Here is a 22,865-nt window from a genome sequence, read left to right on the forward strand (position 1 = left end):
ATGCCACTCCTCTACCCTTGAGCCACCCTTATACCGCCCCTATTGGCCACCACCACCGTCCACCGCCATAATCACCACCATCTGCCGCCATGACTATCGTCACCCATCATCAGCAAATCATTGTACACCAATAGTTTTTCTCCCTTTCTCTTTTTCTCTTCTCATATTAATTTTATTATGCTTATAAATTCAATCTATTCATTCTCTCTAGTTTTGTGATATTAGATATCGTTGGTGTCATTCATAATCTTCAATGACCCTTACCACTGTGTTAATTCTTTGTTTATTAAGATCGTAAGTACTTTAAATCTTGGATATTATCAACATTTCCTAACTCTTAAAGAGATGATTGAATGTAATATTCTAACTTCGTATTGTTGGATTGAAAGATCGTTATCAAAGCATGCAATCTTCTGTGATTTAAGGAGTGGAGTCTATATTTAATCGTAGAAGCATAAGTGTTATCAAAACAATCAGTTTTCTATTCAGATCTCGTATTATTAGGCTTAATACAGTGGTAACTAAAATATTATCATATGTTAAATATTCATATTTGGGTCATTATAATATCACGATTTAGATCGAAGATTTTGGACGATCAAAAAGAGGTTTGTTTCTTACCTTACGTTATTATGTGTAAAAATTGAAGTTTGATCGTGTGATATTATTAATATTACTTATTAGTTTAAATATGTGTTGGCTAATTATGCCAATGTAATATTTCGAAATGGGCTAATGTACGATGACTACAAACTTTTTGTTTAATTGCCTGTTGGTGGATGAATTTATATGTTTGTTTTGAAACTCGTATTATGTGATCAAATGGCATGTTTTTTATTAAGTAAATCGGTTATCATGATAAATCATGGATGCTATTATTTCTATTCTAATAAGCATGAAAAGAAAACCCATGCCTACCTTTTATGTTAACAAAATCTGATTGCATGTTAAGCATGCGTATTGAGATATATTTGTTTCTGTACGCCATATCACATTGCATGGGGTTGAGATTATTTTTTACTAACGAAACTCTAAAGTCGCTTGATGATTTTAAAATATTACTTTTGGTGCTATTATCTTTTTATATTTTTGTATTAAATCTAAAAAATTATATATTATAATATTTGAACCTTAAATATCATGTTTTCAATATATGATTTTTTTTATCTTCCATGTATGTTTTACAGGGTTCATTTTTGGGGCTTGTGAATTTCTCTTCCAACAAGATTTGAACCTGGGTTCCCTTTTTAAAAGTTTAATGTACTTTACCAAAACACTCAACACTTGTTGGTATATGTGAACTTTTTCATTTCAACAAAAAACCTCTCATTTTTTTTTCTTTTATGCATTACATTTATATTTAGGGTAAAGTACAAAAATATCACTAAACTAGTACTCGCATTCTATTTTAGTTACTGAACTTTTAATTTTTTTCGATTTAGTTATTAAACTATTCAAAATCAAAATTTTTGGTTACCGAACATTAACAACAGTTTGAAATTACGTGAGTTTTTTTATTGCTCTAATAATAAATTTAGTCCTATAATGTTTACATATTATATCAATTTAATCCTACATATAAAAAATTGAACAAATATAGCCCTCAATGTTTACAAATTTTGTCATTTTATCTTATGTTCTAAAAGACAATAAATTTAACTCTCAACGTTTACAAAATTTGTCACTTTAGCCCTCTAAAATTATTTACTCTTTTTTTTATGTTTTAAGAATTATATAACTTATTCCCTTTTTGTCCAATCAGACCAAGCCACGTTAACTCTACAATGGTACGATCAAGTGCCAATTCATCCATGATAGCATCCAACTCAATTCGAGTCGTCCCTGCCCAGATGACCTTCGTCAATGATCTTGCCTCCACGTACTCCACTAGTTCTCCCCTTATCAAAGTAAAAAAAAACAATTCCTTCCTCTTTTTTATAGTATAATTTAATGTAATTATTTTACTTTTTCTTTCGTTGATCAATCCAAAAAAAAAAATTGAATTCAATTAAAAGGTGCTGAATTTGATTTAGTTATTTTTGTATTTTAAGAAAACATAAATTTAATTAAAATTAAAAAAGGTAATATTAATTTGCTAATTTTATGAAAATATTAATTTAGTTTTTGATAATTGCATTATATTTTATAATTTATATTAAAGAAAAAACGTAAATTGATATAGGTATTTATGTGTATATATATATTATATTTGTGGGCTTGTTTAATTATAAAGAAAGCAATTTCAGTTGGGAGCAAAAATAATGTTTCTTTTGAAGTTTCTCCTATCTAGGTCCTAAGCCTATGAGTAATCTTTTGATTGTGAAACCTTCAGATGGATCAATTTTTCAAAAATATTGTTCTTTAGCAAGGTGTTAACTTTTATTTCGCTTATTTCCCTTTAGCTTGTTTCATTGTACATACCATATTTGTTTTTCATCCCTTGTTTGGTTTATGCTACTTGACTTAAAGCTAGTTTAGTATTACTTCTCAAAAGTTTTTAGATAAAAAATCATTTTTGAGGCAAAAAATAAAATGTTCTACTTCTATTTTTGGTCAAAACAGTATTTTTGCAAAGCATTTTTTTGTGCCACGAGCATTTTGTTTAACAATATTTTTATGTCAAAAGTGGTTTTTTAAATAAGCAATGCTAAAACTGACCTTTAACGTGAGGGGTAGATATGGGTATATGATCTACATAAGGTTACTTATTCTAAAAAATATATTTTAGAAGGTTAAAGTGATAAATTTTGTAAATATTAAGAGTTAAATTTATTAAATTTATTATATTTAAGATCAAATTGATAGAATGTTTAAATATTAGAGGATTAAATTTATTATTAGATCAATAATTTAATGATTAAATGGAAAAAAATTAATGATTAAAATAAAAAGGGGAGCAAGTCACGATTTCTATACTTTATATTAAGCGAAGAGTTTTAACTAGATCTGATCATGGGTCGAGTCACTCGGCCTAGCCCGATGGTCCGCCCGAAATGTGGGAGGGTTTAGGTTAAAGTATAGGCCTGAAAAATGGGCTTGGACAAAAAAATAAGACCCGTTTAAAAACAGGTCGAGCCTCAGGTATGATATTTTTGGCCCGGGCCCGGTCTGGCCCGAATTCACTAAAGGACAAAAAAATCAACTCTTTTTTTTAATGTTATTTTCTTGTTGTTTTCTCCCTATTTTGCTACTATTTTACTATTATGTTGCTACTGTTTTGTTGTTATTACTTGAATATCGTATAAAACTTATTTTATTCTTAATTTTGTTATTATTTTAAAGGCATTTTTTTAATTTTTGTTATTATTTTAAAAGCATTTACGTTACATTTATCTTAGTGTTATTTAAGTCTACATATTTTTAAAATTTATTTTTAATTTATTGAGAAATATTTATTTTAATATTGTTATTATTTTTAATGTATTATATATATTTAAAAATTATATAAAAATAATATAAAAATTAATACGGCTTCAAATTTTATCATTTTTATCCTGGACAAAATTTTAGTGACATTTAATTTTCATCAGAATTTCGTAAGATTCTCATAATTGTATCCATTCTCATATCTAAATCCAACTTTTGCAGATAACCGGCTTTCTTTAAACTTAATTTTCTTGATTGCCCGACACACCGTTATCCCTTGTTAGATGCTCTTTGCCCTTTTCTCCTCTTCTCTTATTTTTTCTCTCTGAAAATGGAAGGAGTGAAATTGGATAGATGGGGTTATGAAGTTAAAACCTCTTCCGATTCTTGCATATCTGTAATCAACGCTTACTATCACCAGGTATTAGCTCTTCTCCATCTTTTATTGCCTGTTTTGTTTGTTTGAATTGGTAATTCTTTGTTTTGGAGAAGATCCTTGGTTCTAGTTTGTAAGAGTTTATTGTTGCAGGTGCTTTCCTATGGAAGAAATAGGAAAGTGATCTTAGAAGCTCCTGTTCTTGACAAAGACTGCGTTTTAGCCAACATTTTGGCCGCCCATTTTCTCTCTTCCTCTGACCCTTCAAAGGCTCCTTCACTCATAGAAGCTGCCAAGGCTGGAATTGTAATTTTCTCTCATTATATATATGGTTTTTCCTTTGAAAGTACAAGAATACTGGAATTCGTTATAATTTGGCTTTTTGTTGCTTTGAGCAGGAGCAAGCCTCGTCTTATGAGAAAGCCGTTTTTGAAGCTGTCAATTATTTGATTTCTCAGAACAGAGATGATGATGTTGCCGTGGAGTTACACTCTAAGGTATAGTAGCCGTCTTTCAGGCATTTTATTCCTTTGTATTACTTTATAACTGTATGTAATTTACTACTGTTTGTAAATTAATCTTGCACGGTGCATGAGTGTTCTCCGTCAACTTCCCACTCTCTATGGTAACTTTATTAAAGAGCTTATAAATAGAGATCCAAATGTTTCATTTGAGATAGTTTGGCAGTTTGACAAATTTGAGCTCTCTGATTCTGTTTACAATTATTTCTCTGCAAATACTGCAATCACCCTTACCCTGACAGCCTCTTGTAGCCTTCATCACCACCATCTCTTCGCGATGTTTGGTTTTACTGGTTTGCAACATTTCTTCCCCCCATCAGAAAAGAACCCTCTACGTTTATTAGCATTTTAGATAATTTAACAAGTTTTGTCATATTGATCACATAACAGGCCTTCCCGATTCAAAATTTAATGGCTTAAACAGTAAGTGATAAAATAAGTTCTGATAGAATAAGACCAGATCACTAATGTGTCATGGCTTAAATGTCAAGAAACGTCTGGTAGTTGTATGCAATGATAGTTGTGGCATGCTTCACAAATATCACGTTTATACGGAGCTCTAATTTTAGTTAGTTGATTCCTCCAAATTTAGGCTTGATTTTTTTTTTTCCTTCTAATGTTGTTTATTGTCTTTGATTCCATCACATTTGTTGCAGCTCTTGAGAGATTTTCCAAGAGATCTTCTTTCATTGAAGAGGGCACAAATACTATGCTTTTATATGGGTCGACCTGATTTATCTTTAGATCTTGTTCAACAGGTGACTTCCTATCTGGTGAAGAATTATTTTTCCTGATTCTAAAAGGAGTGGGGAAATTGGTAGCTTTGACTAACCAATTTTGTTGCAATCTTCTGTTGCATTCCTGGATTAATATGTCTCACTTCTACATTATTATTGTTTCATCTATATTTTGTTATATTGACTTGTTATCTAAACAACTTTCTGTTTTCCCCTGAGAACTTTCGATTTGCATTTCCCAATCTTCCTGTAATGGTTTTTATATTTAATAGGTTCTACCTCGAAATCAACAAGAAAATTTCATATATGGCATGCTTGCATTCCCATTATTAGAGCTTGGACGAATGGCAGATGCAGAGGATGCTGCAAAAAAGGGATTTGAAATAAACAATCAAGACGTTTGGGCACAACATGCTGTGAGTCCTAATGTTGTGACTACACATTTAACTTCTTTCCCTTAATGTATTTGAGGTTGTTGTTTCCAATTATATAATTTCTATGCTGAATGAACCTTATATTTTACCATATGCATTTAAAATTGGATGGTCAAGTGGTTCATTGTTGTTTTTTTCTTTTTTACGAAACAACTGGTTCATTGTTGAACAATAACGGCTCCCTGTTGTAAATTATTGAAGATTGTTTTCACTAATTTGTACAACAAAATGGCGCCAATGCATTCAATCGCTGTTTATGACAAGAAAAAATTATTGCAATAATCAATATTAAGAATTATTATGTATACATGTACTATTACTAGAAATATTTATTTTTATGAGACATTCTCATAGTTTTTGCTTTGTTAAGCAGCTGTGCCATGTTCTTCAGTATAAATGTCAATACAAAGAAGCAGTTCAGTTCATGGAAGAATGCTCAAATGCATGGAGTTCTTGTTCATCATTCATGTATGCCTTTTAGGCCATTGAATGAGTTTTACCTTATACTTGTATTTCTTTCTTTCTTTCAGTATTAAAGTTTGAGAAATTTCTAGGTTAACCCACAATTGGTGGCATGTGGCTGTCTGTTATTTGGAAGGTCATTCTCCAATTACAAAGGTCAGAGAAGTTTATGACCATTGTATATGGAAGGAATTGGAAAGAACTGATGCAATTGCTGTAGAGGTATTTTCTTCTTTTTGCCATCTTTTCAGCATCATCCATAATTTGAAATTACAAGTTTTTACTTGTCCTGCACATTTAGGTGTGCCTAAATGCTTTGGGCCTGTTATTGCGAGTTTTTGTACGGGGAAAACTAGATATCTTTGAGGATCGCTTGAAAGTTTTGGCAGCATCTCTATCAGATCAAGTGAGTTGACCCTCATGTACAAGTTTATTCAAATGATTTACTTTTTTTTTAATGACTTTTTATCTGTTTAGGATTGAAATTATATGGTTTTAATGTCCACCGATATACTTGAAAACTCTCAATTTTCTGATGAATGCCTCTACTTTTATATATGCCTTTTATGGCATCATAAAGGAATTGTTGGAAATTCTATTGAACTACACACACGCGCACACACATGCATGTTTGGAATCTGGAATAATTTACATGCAGAGCTAAATTTTTGTTACCTGGGTTTTGGGCGGCCTCTTGAATAAATCTCAAATGGGATTCGTGTTTGTTGTAATTTATGAAATTTGAGTGCATGTAGGCATCATAGAACGTTAATATATGATACTGTAGATTACAGGCTATTTTCCTTAGTGAAGTGGAACTTGGACATATGTTCCCGAGCACATCTTTTAGACCTACGCTCATTTTCTGTGAGATTGTTTTTTGATTATGTGTATTACTAGCACTGGATTGATTGCTGCTTCTATTGCTTTGACAAGGATTTATGTAGGAGAAAACCCCTAAAAACATTTAGAACGAGTTTGGATGAAGGATAAAAAATACATATTCTTTGGTCCTTATCTTCTCTTTGCTTAATTCTAATCAATGGGCGTGCTTGACTGACATATATTAAGCAGTTCCTACCTTCCTGACAGACACAAGAATGTCCTAGAGTGGTCTTTCCTTTCAATCTGATACTGTTGTGTGCATGACTTTGTTGTTTGATGATGTTTGTATTCCCTGTATTGTTCAGGCAAACTGGTTTATGGAGTGGCACCTTGATTTGTTGATATTATGGGCCTTAGCTTTTACTGAGGAACTTCCTAAAGCAGAAGATTTACTTAAAGGCTTGAAGTTCAGGTCAGAAAGATATTTCTCTTTCTTTTTTGTCATTTTGAAATGTGGTTGCTTCATGGCCTTTGAATTTCTTTTTGTAGACTTTCCAAGATGAACGAGAAGAAGCAACAAATAATGCAAAGAGCAATGCTGGTTTGTTCTAATCGTTACATCCTTTGGCATTTATAATTCATATCCTTTGTTGATATAATGAAATATTCCAATACTCTATTTATACATTTTGTTATGTTACTTTATAAGCTTCCTGTCTCCCTGATACCATGTAGGTTTAGTTGAACTTTAGTACTCTTACCTCACGCTCTTGCTCTCTAAATATTTTGTTCTTAGCTTGCCGAAGCCATGTATGAGTATGGACGAGGTAACGAAAAACAAGCACTAGAAATACTCGGTCCAGATTTTGATGCTTATAGTTTTAAGGTAATACTATTAACTATCATTTCGTTGGTAATTTGGTTGCATTGTCAAATAATTGGTAAATATTATTGTGATTCTTTTTTTGGGGAATATCAGATTATTGGGGCATCTGATGAACAGCTTGATGTATTTAATGAAGTCTGGTACACTATGTTGCTGAATACTGGACAAGTTACCAAAGGTAGGACACCTAATCTTGCTAAAAAGTTATACTAAAAAGGCCATTGAGGTTGAAAAGTGCTTCTAAATAGTTTGATAGTAATTATCATTGTTGTCAAATAGTGTTTTTGAGAAGATAGAATGTCTATTTTTAGATATAATGTTGTAAAGTAGAAAATATGTATTTAAATGATATTTAAAATTGTTAATATTATAGTATATATAATATATAAATTTAAATTATAATAAAAGTATTAGAAATAATTAAGTAATTAATATTATGATATATGTAATACATGAAATATATAAACTCAATAATATTTATATAAAAATATATAAAATTAAATTATAATTAATTATAATTGACTCAAATGAAAAGTATTATTATTTTCACATGTTATTATTACTATGATGTCAAGTTATTACTATTTTGGTATTAATAGATATTCAACTTATATTATGGTATAAATATAGTAAAATAATTTATGATAACCCATTGTAAATATGAAATATAAATTTTAAATACTTTTAAAGAAATAATATAAATATATATACAAAAAATAAATAATATAAATTATTTATAAATATATATACAAAAATAAATAAATATTTAAATAATTTATAAAATAATATAAATACTTTTTAAATAAATAATATAAATATATATACAAAAATAAATGATATAAATTATTTATAAAATTTAATTTAAATATTTAAATTATATTTATTTTTATAATTAATATAAATGAAAACTAGCTTTTGAAAAATCACAAGCTAAAGTTTTAGCTTTTTGTTTCGCTTAAAAAGCTAAATTATAAAGCTGGTTTAGTTTAAAAATTATTTGTTTATTATTGTTTTAGTTTGAAAAATATTTTTAGAACTCTGATAAATAAAGCCTAAATTTTTGGAACTTGTAAACAAAATTTTATTTATGGTTATTGGTTTTGACTTTTGAATTGTAGCAATTGAATCAATCGAGAAACAGATACCGAAGAGGGAAGGGGCTCCTTTCCTGTGGCGTCTGCTGGTAAGTATATGTCTATATAACTCTATCTTGACACATTATCAATTTGGTATGACTCGGGAGTGTCAGACGTGGCATGTGTCTTGACAAAGTTATAATGGTCAGTTTTTATTTAAGTATGTAGAAGATATTTATAGATCATAACTGCATATTTCTATCCATGTGTTGGAAATAAGCGTCTAATACTTTTTACAAAAATGGAGAGAGGCTATAAGCTGAGTGGCAGGCTGGAGATTTTGCAAAATTTAAACTAGAGATTTTGCGTGTCAATGTTCAGGAGAAAGGTTATAAGCTGACTGGCAGGCAGGAAGCCGCGACTATTGGTGAGAGGGCCAGACTGTTGGAGACAGCATATTTCAACTAGCCTGAATGTGCACTAGTAGCTACATATATGATATAGCATTTGTATTAGGAACAGATTGAATCACCGTTCAGTCACCACCGTAATGAAACTAGAATGTAACATGTCGTTTAAATTTGCATATTTACATTACATCGTCTGATTTGTAATACGGTTAAATTAAGCTATTAGTCCTTCAATTATGTATAAATTATGAATTTAGTTCTTGTACTTCAATTTAGTCATCTTCAATTTCTATAAGTTTAGAATTTTAAAATTTTAGTGTTGACCAAATGGTAGAAAATATTTGGTCAAACAAACAGATTATTGCATTCATAATTTTATGTTAACTTGTTATTTTCACATATTATTCACAAAAAATTAGTTAATAAATTTAATGAATATCTATTACATTAAGACTAAAATTTTGATATTTAAAAATATAATGACTAAGAATGATTTAATTGAAAATATTGATTAAATCTACAATTTTATATATAATATAAAATATTTATTAGATAGCATTTGTCAATTTGTCTGTAATTTTAAGATGAGCAAAATTAGTAAGGCTTTACAATAATCATTCATCATGTTGTGAATTGTTGAAGGTAATATGAAAAACTTTGGACCCAAGTCCATTTTGATGAATGGCAAGGGTAGGGCTCAAATTAGGCAAAAGGCCGAAGACAAAGGCAAAGCCAAGTTCAACAAAGGAAATGCTGCACTAAAGCCTAAAGGAGGGGTTGCTAAGGAAGGTAAGTGCTTTTGTTGTGGTGAGACCAAACATTAGAAGATGACACCCTACTTCAAGTCTTTATGTTATTGATATTAGAGTGTAATCTTTTGTTGTTGTGAGACCAAACATTAGAAGATGAACTGACTTGTCTACCTTGAAGAGGTTAGGAAGGCGAAAGAAAGTAGGGTGCCTACTTCAGGTCTTTATGTTATTGATATTAGAGTGTAATTATGATTTATGAAGTTTAAATGCGATAAATGCCAAGTGACGGTGATTAATGTAATGACCTAGTTTCCAGTGGTGTCGAAAAATATGATTTTGGGACCTCGTTTTCATAAATTGAATATGTAAATATTAAATAAATATATTTTCTGAGTTATTATATAGGTGAATTAAGTTTCAGATGGTCAATTTGCCCGAAATTGTGGTTAATTAGGGCTTAGGGACTAAATTATAAAGTTCTATTGCTATAGATTTTTAATTAGAAAATGAATTTAGGACTTAAATTGCAATTAACCAAAGACCCAAAATAACAATTAAACCCTTTAGAATTTAGAGATAGTGGACAGTAATAAGCATATCCACTAAGTTGTTAGAAAAACGGGTTTGGAAAACGCAGCGGAAAATAAGTTGAAGGGAAAAACCAATGCTTTCAAATTTTCTTCAAAAATAAGAACTTGGTTGTGATATCTAAAGTAATAAATACTTAATCATAATTGTATCTTTTTTATTTGTCTAGGATGAACGCTTCAACCAAGTAGTGTTCTCCGCTATCCTCAAGCTCGTGTCTGCCAAATGTGGGCTTGCTTCAAATCAGAAAATTTTCACAAAATTACCAGTGGGACAATTTCGCAATTTCTCTAAACTTCTGGGCCAAGTTGTACATAAGAAAAATATCCCTAGAAATCTTTGAAATAATTTCTTTAGAGAATTTTCTCTCTACAACTTTCTCTTGAATTTTAGTCTGTAAAAAATAATGACCCAATGCCCTCTTTATGTAGAGAGAGTTTAGAGAGTTCAACTAAGATCAAACTTAATCACTTTAATATTAAATTAATATAATACTTATCAAGATAAGTATTGGATAAATTTAATATTAGATATATTAAATTAATAGAATATAATATTAAATTTAATTTAATATTAAATTTATTAAAATAATATTATTTTTGGAATTGTTAATCTGAAATCAAATTATCTAGTAGAGTCCCAGTAAGAGTGTTATTATTCCACTGCTCAACTGCCAAAGAATCATTGCCGCCGACCATCCATTGGCCAATAGAATGTCGAAATGCCACAGGCATCGTCATGCCCAATGATGTCATCGCAGTCGTGACACCCTCACGACAGCCCTAGCCGGTTTAGCTACTGTTGGTTTATTTTAGGCTAGTGACGACCCAACTGGTCTGGTCCAACCATCAGTTGGACCATCGGTCCGGTTTCACATACCTAGCCCAATTCTGTAACACGCTAACCCCCAGTTGGCGGACTGAGGCGTTACAACAGAAAACAGACTTAAACTTGATTTATTATTTTTACAATTTTTGCAAAACATAGGCAAACATTCGACAATTCACCGTAATAAAACAGTTGAAACTATTGAACCATAAGTGACAAGGCAGGGCTCTTTAATACTATTCGCCAAACAGGCTATTTAGGTGCGCCAAACATATTGCAAAATATATTTGTAATAAGAAACATATACATCATTCCAAAATACAAAACTGATATTCCACGTCGCCTCAAAATATACATATGCATGTTACAAAACAAACATAGGCGAGGCTCACAATAGAGGTCACATTTTTTGGTTGAGTCCCTTCTACAAGCCCTTTACGCCGTGGTACCACCTGGAAAAAGGGAAAGAAAGAGAGTAAGTTCAAAAGAACTTAGTGAGGTACAGAAATAAAAATGCTCAACACTTTCTAATCAAATTCTATGAACAGGATAAGATAAACATATATATACATATATAAATAACTATAAGTCAACAGACTTCACGTAGAGGCAACTAGGCTTATACCCTCTTATATACAACAATGGCGAATACCTATCCTTAGCAGATAGTATCCCCTGGCGAACTCTATCATCTGTCAGATACAGTTCGCAACTACTTTCCCAAAGAATAGTTTCATTAACATCAATACAACAAATACTTCACAAAAGCTACCAGCACTTACTTTATCATTCCAGACATACCGATTAATTGGTATCTATAGCCTACTGAGTATAACTCTCCTTTGGCGAACGTAATACGCTAAGCACTATAACTAACAGATATGTTTCATCCAAAACACATTAAATAAGATTAAGACTTAATACTTATAATACAATAATACCATGCAATACAACTACATAATCAACCTTTCTATTTGGCAGTCTCATACCTCACTTCAAATATACTCAACATGTGTTACATGTAACAAATCCAGATTCACATTTTCTTACTCTTTTTCACGCCCTTCCTTATGCTAACCCCGAATCCCATATTTACATATCATAATGGATGTCTTAGTCCACGCTATTACGTACATATGCACATGCACATCAAGTGACCCAACATATACGGATATCGAGTTTGCACACCAAGGAAGTCATATTTATTTTTTATCACTTACATGCACATGCATTTGGTTACATGCAACACCTCACCATGTTTAAAGAAGACAGTTTTACCTGAATTCATAACCTTTAACTATGACAACCCTAAAACTAACAGTATACAGGGACTCGGAGTAGACTCATAGAAAACTCACACAAATTGGATACTCACAGAAGATCTCAAAGAAGTTGGTTACACCACAAGTCTTTTGCTACACTCTACGACCTTTACATGTTATTCGGACACTCGCCGATTCTTCTCCGACAAGGTTATTCCCTCTTATTAGGTACAAGAATAAAAATAAAGCAAAAGAAAAAAAGAAAACCCCCAACTATATTAGCCACAATGCTATTTATAGCTCGCATGGCTCTCACAATAACCATACATGCGGCCAGCTATTAGAGTTGATTCAACACCCCTTGATGGTAGACATATCAGTCTATAGACACTTTTTTCTACCAAACACCCCTACTACCACTAATCAGAGTGGTAAACTTTTCTTGTACTCATAAGCAACCAACTAAACAAGTCATTCAACTACCTAAACACATCAAGTTGTCATTTACAGTACTTTAGTTTAAATCTAACTAGGTTTTAACAAGAAACCAACTAAAACTGAATAGTATACTCACACCACATAAGCAAGCATGGTAAATTGTTCCACAGTTGTGACCTTACCTACCATGCTCACAAAGAAAACTATCAGGTCTAACAATCTGCCATAGCAGAATCTACATGCCAAATAAAACAGACTATTTGGTGGATACTAACAAAAGGGTCCGCCAACACAAAACTCACCATGAGAATCCGCTGATTGGCGGGTTCTCCACATCGACCACGACAAGATGTATAGATCAATAACCTACACTTTTCCAAAAGAGGAACCTTCAACCAAGTCTTTACAAATTTTCCTAGTTAGCCAAACAATCCGCCAATCATGGCGCGACAACTAACTCTAACTTAACCTGGCAGATATAGAGTAAATCAGCCTTCCTTAGCTTATACTTAGCCAAGAATCCGCCCACACAAACCACCAACTAGGACTACATCGGGAGGGGTGTTACAAGTTCGACTAATTTTGGGTCTCGGTCTCATTTTTTGGTTATCGATTTTAGTTTTTGATCTCAAGTCCAGTTTTCAAGTTCAATTACTCATTAGGCCAATTGTCTGACTTGAAAATTGATTTCAAAAACTTTAATATTTATTTTAATAGCAAAATTAATTTTCCCAAAAATCACTGAGATTTTTCAAAATTAATTTTTTAAGAAAATTCTTTAATCAAATTCTCTAGTTGAACAATTTTCACGACGATCCAATTTAATTCCACATCGAATAAATTGAGTCAATTAAATTATTTCCAAAGTCATAGAATTTTTTTTGATTCAAATACAGTCCGATCTAGCTTTTGTCAAGCTAGGGGAGGGACCAATCGGACATATACAATTAGGCTCTAGTGATAGCAATTATGTCCAGACGCATTGTTCCAATATTCGCAATTTACTTAATCATTGAGTCAGTCCACAAGAAGTACCACGATTGAAAACTTCTTATTGTGTCCTCTTTGTGAAAGTAATCCATCAAACTACTTTGTCCAATGACCTCGTCATGTGTGTATTACCCTCATATGATATCATTGATTCCTTTGAGTTAAATCCGCTCACTCAATAAAATCATATGTTATCTCATTATCACCATTTTGTCATCTTAATGATAAATATGATCACTGTCAACAAATGACTGTGATAAATTATTCGTTACCGCCTGTGGTCATGTTCCATATTTAACAATCCATACAATGCCAATGAGAGGATACCGTTAACTCTTTAATCAAACTATGAATTCCATTGTTGCTAGTAAAGTCATGCCATACACAAGTCATGTACCCAACATACCGGCTATGGACTCTATCATCTTTAGAGCATAAGCCTCCACTTATATCAAAACACATGAGTTCATATGCATGGTCAATGACTAACTCAGGATTTAGGTAAGTCACACCATGAACATCGCAAGTGAATTAATTCTAAAATAAATTCAAAATTAATTCAACTTGGGTCTAGTCCAATGTATCATTCTTCCAATGAGTACATCTATTTCTCTACCTGTAGAGTCAACTACTCTGATAGCCAATACTAGTCATCTCCCCAATTGGAATTGTAGATGACATAATAATCCTTTAATGTATGCAATTTTTCTATGTATGCAAAACATGAAAGACAGAAACACAAAAGATATAACAGTTAAATGTGAAATTAACTTTATTTATTTATTCATCGTTCAAATACATAGAAAACAATTACATATTTACTACAATATGGGCACATTTCCCAACATAAGTTCTAATTAAAGTAAGTTAAGTTAATTAAATAAAGATTATGTTAATTAAACCAAATTTATTATGCTCAATTAGACTATATATAGTTTATGGTAGTGGAAAAGTGCCATGTTCTCATTTTTCTCATCTTATTGCTGACAAAGGTAGAAGAAAAACCTAAAAAATTCTTTGACATTCAATCCTCAATTTGGTAAGCAATTCAAGCCCTTTTTTTGTAATTTTTTTGTAGATTTGAAGTCATGAGAGCTTGATTCTGCCAGCCCATTTACCAATTTGTAAAACTATTAAAGTTTTTGGAAGTTGTCATTATTGAGAAATAGATTAATTTGGTGTTAAATTGTTAGATATTAAGCTTAGTATATGAAAACGACTAAATTGTAAAGCTTAATTGTTAGTTTTGTACATTAATAACCAAATTGAATAAAATGTAAAATTTTCATGGGTTATTGGTAGTAATAGAAAATAGAGGGTCCCTAATGAGTGTTGGTGAAATTAGATTTCAATTTGAGGCATTAGATTGAAAGTTATGCTAGTTCTGATTTTAGGGACTAAATTGAATAAATTGGAAAATATTATTGCCTTATTATTTGAATGTGATTTGGATGGAATTGGATATTATTTCATTATTTCATTATTATTTGTAGTTAATGTCGATGCTGGGCCATCGAGAGGGAAAACAAAAGCGAGAGTTGTCGACGAGTGACGTAGGACCTCGATTTGTATTTCTATGATTCTGGACCAATTTAATTATTGCATATTCATGTTATTTTGCATTACATAATAATCAGGTGAGTTATCAATGGTTAATTGAAGTGAATTGCTATGCCAATGATTGAATATCGAGATATGAATCAAATTGAATAAAATGAGAAATTATATGAATTATCTTAAAATGTGATATGTGTATCATATGAATATATATGTTTGGGAAATGAATTGGACTGTGGTTGTGAATGTGATTCAGAGTATGTATTGAATTGAATTGCCTGACGGTATTAAATGTCGAAACTGTGTACTGGTTAAATATAGAAAAATTGAGTATGATATCGAATGTTGAATAGTGTGCAATGTATGAAATGTATTGATTTTGATATTTTAAAGTGATAAATGGTTACAATGAATATTGATTGATTATTCTTGTAACACCCTTAACTCATATCATCCGTCGAACAGGTTACTGAGCATTCTGAGTTTTTAAATCAAACAGATCTAAATTTCAAACTTTTTAAATCATATCAATAAATATATTAAAATCAATTCAAAACATACATATTGTCCCTTATACGAGCCTTTGATGCCCTAAATATGCGTTAGAAACAAGTTGGGACAAAATCGAAAACTCAGAGAATTTTTCAGAAAACAATGAAAATTTTCCACACTGCAGGGGTCACACAGACACGCCCGTGTCATAAGTCGTATGGGCATGTAAAGTAGGGACACACGGCCGTGTCCCAACCCGTGTAGCTCACTGGCTTGGGACACCGGCCAAGCCACACGCCCGTGTGCCTGGCCGTGTACCCTTTGAAATAACCTCACTCTCCCGTGTGCCAAGCTGTGTGCTAGGCCATGTAATAGCCTAACTTGTAACTTTTTTAAAAGCTATAGGGGACACACGGCTGAGACACACGCCCTTGTCTCTGCCCTTGTGGATGAAAATAGGTCATTTTACAAGCCATTTTCTCACCCATCAAGGCATATGCCTACAACAAAAAATGCACATATATTCAAGCCATAACAAGGCACCAAAATCATGCATATTCTAGATTCATTCATATGGTTTAATTACATACAACCAATATGCCCTTAGACACCTCAAATGTCAACATGCAAACATGTACTGTATTTGACCAAAATACTCAACTAACTACTAAGCATTTTTGCATCAATTCATGCCCTTTTTTTTACTTACCAAAATTTCTCAATCGGTACCAAATATGCCATTCTAAACTAGCACCAAATAACCATATAAGTCATACATACTAAAGTACCAATTATCCACAATTTCATCATATCACAAAACACATTTAACTATCATTTTACCTTTCTCTATTCAAACACAAAACAAGCCACATATCAACCATGTCAAAGCTACTTATATACATACCAAAATATGCCAAAACACAAGCCAAATCAAATTGCCATATTTACAATAAAACATATAGGCCAACATTAGTCAAATACCTATACATGTTATTATAACTAAAATTAAAACAACCGAAAGTACCAAAAGAGCTGATAGATAGTGTGATATAGATTCGACAAGCTCCCAACCCGAACGAGCTTTCACTATAAAACATGAAAAATATCACAGAGTAAGCATTTAAGCTTAGTAAGTTCATATATAATAGAATAAAACTTACCATTTAGTCACATAATAGGTAAGTAAACATAGCATATCCCAACATAATTTGGCCAAATGCCTAAGCACATATACATCAACCACGTTAGCCATGTAAATACATATATAAACCGATAATCATGGATTAGCACAACAATTGATTAAGTTTCATATACAGGTATCATCCAATTCAATTATCCATATACCATGTAACAACATTTCCATGTAATTCATTTGTGTCCTTATAATAGTCTGTATCGAACTCTTACCAATTCGTATTAGAGTATTTCCCGTTAAACCATTAGAATACCGTTGGATACCCGAGATAGCTCACACATAGTGTGCTAAATCATATAAATGTAATCCATCAACTGTACATGTATGCTCATACAAGTTGTGAATCGGTATGCTCACTCAAGCTATAGATTGGTATGCTCTTATGAGCAGTAAATCAGCATGCTCACACGAGCTGTGGGTCGATGTAGCTACACGATGCTGCTCACATGAGCTGTGGAGTATCCGCAACACATGCAGGACCTCAGCCATCGGTAGGACGTTCAGGATCAGCTATGGAGTAAAGCCTAATAACATGTCAGTGTATCCTGCGAATTTTTATGGTTCAAACAGGGCTCGATAATCGTCATATGTCGTTGGATATGCAACCATGTATATATATAGAAAATTTACAATTCATGCATATTTCAAAATAAAACATATAATCACAACTTAATCACACGAACTTACCTCAACGAGTTTACATAGAAACGGAGACGATTAATCCGAGACTTTCTCTTTGCCCCGATCTAAAGCCGTACAAGGTCTGCCTTAACCTATATGGATAAATTTAACTCGATTCAGTATATTTTTATTCAATTTAGCCCAAAATCATATTTTGGCAAAATTATCATTTTACCCCTGTACTTTTAATTTTTTTTACAATTTAGTCCCTAGCTAATAAAAATGGAAATTCATGAAATATCATCACAACCCACTATGGTCGAATATCAACTAGGTCCCTAGCATGCCCTATATTTTATTTATTTTGTAATTTCACCATGTATAATTTTTTATTTTTCAATTTAATCCCTAATTGACAATTTCATCAAAAATATCTTTACAACAGTTGTTTATCTAACAACAACCATCCATTTTCTATCATCAAACATCAAAACTCATGTATATTCATCAATGGAAAAACCCTAACAGTTTAACAGTTTCACAAATTAGTCCCCGAGCTAGCTAGATTAAGCTACAACGATCCCGAAAACATAAAAATAATTAAAAACGAACTTGAAAACCTACCTTGCATGAAAATTTTACTCTAGCCAAATGCTCCCCCCTTTTTTCCAAGAATTTTTTGTGCTTTTAGGTTAAAAAGATGAAGAAGATGATACTAAGTTACTTTTAATTTACTTAATTTGTCATTTATTTACTAATTACTTTTATAACCTTTAAAAACATTACAAATTTCAATAATGCCAAGCCATCATATTCCACTATCAACATAAATGGTCTAATTACCATATAAGGACACTTACTTTAAGGTTCTATAGCTATTTAATACCTTTCGCCATTAGAACTCAACTTTTGCACTTTACGCAATTTAGTACTTTTTTCTCAAATTGAGCACATAAACGGTAAAATTTCTTAACAAAATTTTTATACGGTGCTACTATCATGCTATAGGAAATAAAATAAAATAAAATATATTTTTTGACTTCGAATTTGTGGTCCTGAAACCACTGTTCTGGTTTCATTGAAAATGAGTTGTTATAGTTACCCTAGTAACGGTCTCGAGTACTGTCGAATTAGTTGGCATGCCTTAAGTTGAAAACCTTCTTTGTCGGGCTATTCGGGATGGTAAAATTTAAGAATATTGAAAGCCATTGTTGTCGGACTATCCGGGATGGTAAGGTATTGTATAGTAAGAAGCATCGTTGCTAGGCCACTCGGGATGGTATAGTGAATATAGATAGCAAAGTCATTGTTGTCGGTGTAACACCCAAAACTGTTTTCGTCACTAGATTAGGGTTACAAAGTATCACTGCATGTTTCAGAACACTCAGTAACAATAGCATCAAGTTCACTAGAATAATTAACAATACTTATTTTAAAATAATTCAGATCGAAGTAAACATACACTTATGAGCCCTAAACCGAGCCAACTAGGCCTTAGAAATAGTTTAAAAACAATCAGGGACCATTTCGAAGCAAATCAAAAAGTTTAGGTAAATTTGAAAATTTTTAAAAAGACAGGGTTCACACGACCGTGTAGCCAGGTCGTGTGGAAGACTGTGTACCTTTCGAAACAATTCCATATGGTCGTGTTGTAGGCTGTCTGCTTAACCGTGTAACATTCGAAATACCCTCACATGGCCGTGTTGCAAGCCATTTGTCAACTCGTGTGAAAATTGCACCTAAACACGTTCAGGACACACGTCCGTGTGCTTAACCGTGTGCGAAACACGACCATGTGTCAGCCCATGTCCCAGGTCGTGTGTGCCCAAAAATGTCCAAATTTATTCTTGTATCTCACCCAAATACACAAGTACCTAACCCAGTTTATCTCACATGTTCACATGTCTATAAATACACTTTAGGGCAATTAAAATAAGACATTTTTATTCATTAAAACACACAAAAGTATCACATACAAATCAAAATAAAATGTTCATGTTATTCGTTACCAAAACAACCATTTATAAACAATAGCAACTTAACATGCTACTTTTACTTCATGACCCTTTACACAAACTTACTTAATATGCCATTTTCCCTATTACATCACACAACCATATCACTTGCACCTAAGTTGGTACCATACATTCTTGCATCAAATAGTTATGAATACATCAAGGACATAAAATATCAAGTTATACAACATAAGCAATTATGCATCATTACACAATCAAAATACTTTGCATTCAATTTCACCTACCATATCTAATTCATACTAACTTACCATTTCATGTTCATCCATTTATTTTGCATCAATTCCTTGTACTTTTACTATTTTTACATTTTAATCCTTGAACATTAAAATCAACAAAAACTATTTTAAAAATATTCCTATTTAGCAACCAAGCTTAATAATCTATCATAAAACTTCAAGAACAACTCAAATTCATCAATGGCACAATCCATAACATTTGAAAGTTTTACAAATTAGTCCCCGAGTTAACTAGATTAAACTAATACTACTAAAAATGGGCAAGATTTACTTACTTAACCGACGAAACCTAGCTTGGCCGAAGGATTCTCTTCTAAAAAATGATGGAAACAGTTTTTTGAAGGAAGAAATAAAAAGATGATAGCCATTTTGGCTTTTTATTTTATTTACATTTTACTTAATTTCATACATTACAATTATAACCTTAAAATTTCAATCGATGTAATTTGACAATTATATATTCCATTCTTTTTTACCTTATAATTATTAAACCCCATCTCCTAATACCCTTATTCACTATGCTCATTGGCATGACCATAAATTGTTTGTTTCAATGGTGTTAGGGAAAGAAAATAGGTTTTCTAAGTTCCCTTGAGACCGCTCGTTGGCTTTACATCAGCCCAACAACGATTGAAAAATTTGTATACACTAATTTTTCTCTCTCATTATCGCATGGTTAAATACGGTTAAATGAGCCCAAGAAACTTGATATATACACAGTATGAGTACAATTTCCTTGGTGCACAAGCTCCATATCTAGATGGGTGTAAGGAGGTACAGGAGGGGTGTTGTATTTTATGATACAAAAGATACATGATGAAATGTTTTGCCTCTGATATGGTGTTAGACAAAACACGTTAGCGAAAAAAATAAATTAAATATAAATAAACACATATGAAATAAAATATAAATAGAATGATTTATAATTAATTTATCAAATACGAAAATCAAATAAAACCATAATAAACAGTTGAAATAAAGGAGAATTAAGATTTTACGAAACATTGAGGCTTGTGAAACACAGTTTCCTTAAGATAGATTCGGCCTCTCCTACGGTACTTGGAGAAATGTTGGTCGAATGTCTCTTAGGATATAACAACAACAAGGATCAAAGTAGAAGCACCTTTACAACAACCAACAAATGAACTTTTCCTTTTTCTATTACTAGAATGTTTTAGAAATACAGAAAGGTAAAAAGAAGAATTTTGAAATCAACAGAATTTGGGTAGAAGAAATTATTGGAATGTGTGTATAATCCTACAGAATACACAGCCTTTTATAGGTATTTAGGATAGTGGAAATTTTGGAAATAACCATAAAATCTGCCATTAAGGAGACAAGAAATCAATTTGATTTAAAAATTAAATCAAATCAGATACTGTCCATATATAAGTAGATTATGTCTGCTGAACAAAATAAATTCGTGTTGGGCTTAAAATATCCACAGGCCCATTTGGGCATGACCGGTCCGAACATTTCGCGTCACCCACATCGTATGGGTGCGCCTCAACCCCGTTGGGTTTGGACCTGCACCACCCTGCGCGCGAGGCAAGGTTCCAAGTTTAGTCATTCAATTACCCTTCAAGAGATTTGACATATATAAACACATCTCACACTTGGTATTTAACCAATGTGGGATATAAGCTTTAACTTTTCCTTAACAATATTTCCCAGTGGCTTACTTTGAGTATCAATTTCTCATTCATCACTCAACCATTTTGAGCATATGATGTACCATTGTCAAGGTCTCATGAAGTAGAATATGAAACCATAATTTTATGTTCAACTCTCCACCTTTACCTATTGAGAATATGCCTCAAAGTTCCTATAAAAGAAGTTTTTCCATCAATCCCCCACATGAATGAAAATTGATAGTTTTATCGAAAAAATTGACTCGATGTGGTGATAGAATCTACAATCGATAGTTGCATAGGATAGTTAGGTATCCACCCTTGAATCTTTCCTTGTAAAAGTATATTTAATTTACTAGCTAACTAGTAGACATGATGTCCTTGAACTGTTCAACCTTTTGTGTAAACGATGATATACCTCACACAACTACCTCCCTGGCTAGGTTTTAGTTCTCATGGTTATGTTCATATAGTTGTGAACATCTCCTAATTCTGTAAGAGTTCGAGAGAACTATGCCCCAATAGTCTCCTTGAAGTGGCCCCACTTCACTCTCACATATCAGCTCACTGAAACACACAATGGTCATTACAAGTATTGCTTAACCTATCCCATTTTTAGTCACTATTTATATCATAGGAACGGACTTGGGATAAGTACCCCCACAGTGACCTTACAAGGTCTATGCAATTAGGTTGTCCCTTTGAACATATATCTTGGGATCTCCAGTCAACTAGGTAGGGTTTTCCTTCACATTGCGCCTTTTATTTTCATGGGCTTTAGTCACATTCCTTTCGATGTTTTAACAACATGATCTCATTTTAAGCCTTTGGTTAGCAGATCCGTAATGTTATCTTTTTGATTTTTTAAAATCAATGGAGATAACTCCGTTTGAGATTATTTGTTTAACAGTATTGTGTCGACGACTCATATGTCTCAACTTACCATTATATGTTACTGTAACACCCCTTACCCGTATTCCTTACCGGAACAGAGTATGAGGTATTACTAAATTTTTAAAAATTTTCGACAGCATTCCTACTTATTTTTGCTTAAACCTCCTGCAAATTTAGAACACATTCCAATATACCAACCAATTTCATTTGTATAAACACACATATAGTTTAACTATTAATAAACACTACATT

General features: G+C 32.1%; 1 protein-coding gene across 3 annotated transcripts; it reads left to right on the plus strand.

Moving 5' to 3' along the window:
- The first annotated feature begins 3,510 nt into the window (after window positions 1-3,510).
- LOC105785558 (uncharacterized) lies at window positions 3,511-9,364 on the plus strand. 3 transcript variants are annotated; one of them, XM_012611661.2, is made up of 14 exons: window positions 3,512-3,787; window positions 3,896-4,048; window positions 4,141-4,239; window positions 4,920-5,021; window positions 5,273-5,428; window positions 5,808-5,902; window positions 5,989-6,118; window positions 6,198-6,302; window positions 7,087-7,193; window positions 7,271-7,322; window positions 7,518-7,607; window positions 7,701-7,785; window positions 8,726-8,790; window positions 9,065-9,364. In XM_012611661.2, the coding sequence occupies exons 1-14, from the start codon at window positions 3,698-3,700 to the stop codon at window positions 9,149-9,151; spliced, it is 1,416 nt and encodes a 471-aa protein (XP_012467115.1). In that variant the 5' UTR covers window positions 3,512-3,697; the 3' UTR covers window positions 9,152-9,364. The 3 variants fall into 3 exon arrangements, with proteins under 3 accessions (XP_052489114.1, XP_012467115.1, XP_012467117.1); XM_012611663.2 differs by having other exon boundaries at window positions 3,514-3,787; window positions 5,273-5,416; XM_052633154.1 differs by lacking the exon at window positions 4,920-5,021 and having other exon boundaries at window positions 3,511-3,787.
- The last annotated feature ends 13,501 nt before the right edge of the window (window positions 9,365-22,865 follow it).

Source organism: Gossypium raimondii, chromosome 1 (assembly GCF_025698545.1).
Source record: "Gossypium raimondii isolate GPD5lz chromosome 1, ASM2569854v1, whole genome shotgun sequence".
NCBI lineage: Eukaryota > Viridiplantae > Streptophyta > Magnoliopsida > Malvales > Malvaceae > Gossypium > Gossypium raimondii.

Excerpts from the sequence above, each read along its gene's own strand:
- LOC105785558 (XM_012611661.2), top strand. The coding sequence starts at position 3,698 with ATGGAAGGAGTGAAATTGGATAGATGGGGTTATGAAGTTAAAACCTCT. Across the intron at positions 6,303-7,086 it reads CAGCATCTCTATCAGATCAA|GCAAACTGGTTTATGGAGTG; the intron begins GTGAGTTGACCC and ends TGTATTGTTCAG. Across the intron at positions 7,786-8,725 it reads TACTGGACAAGTTACCAAAG|CAATTGAATCAATCGAGAAA; the intron begins GTAGGACACCTA and ends TTTGAATTGTAG.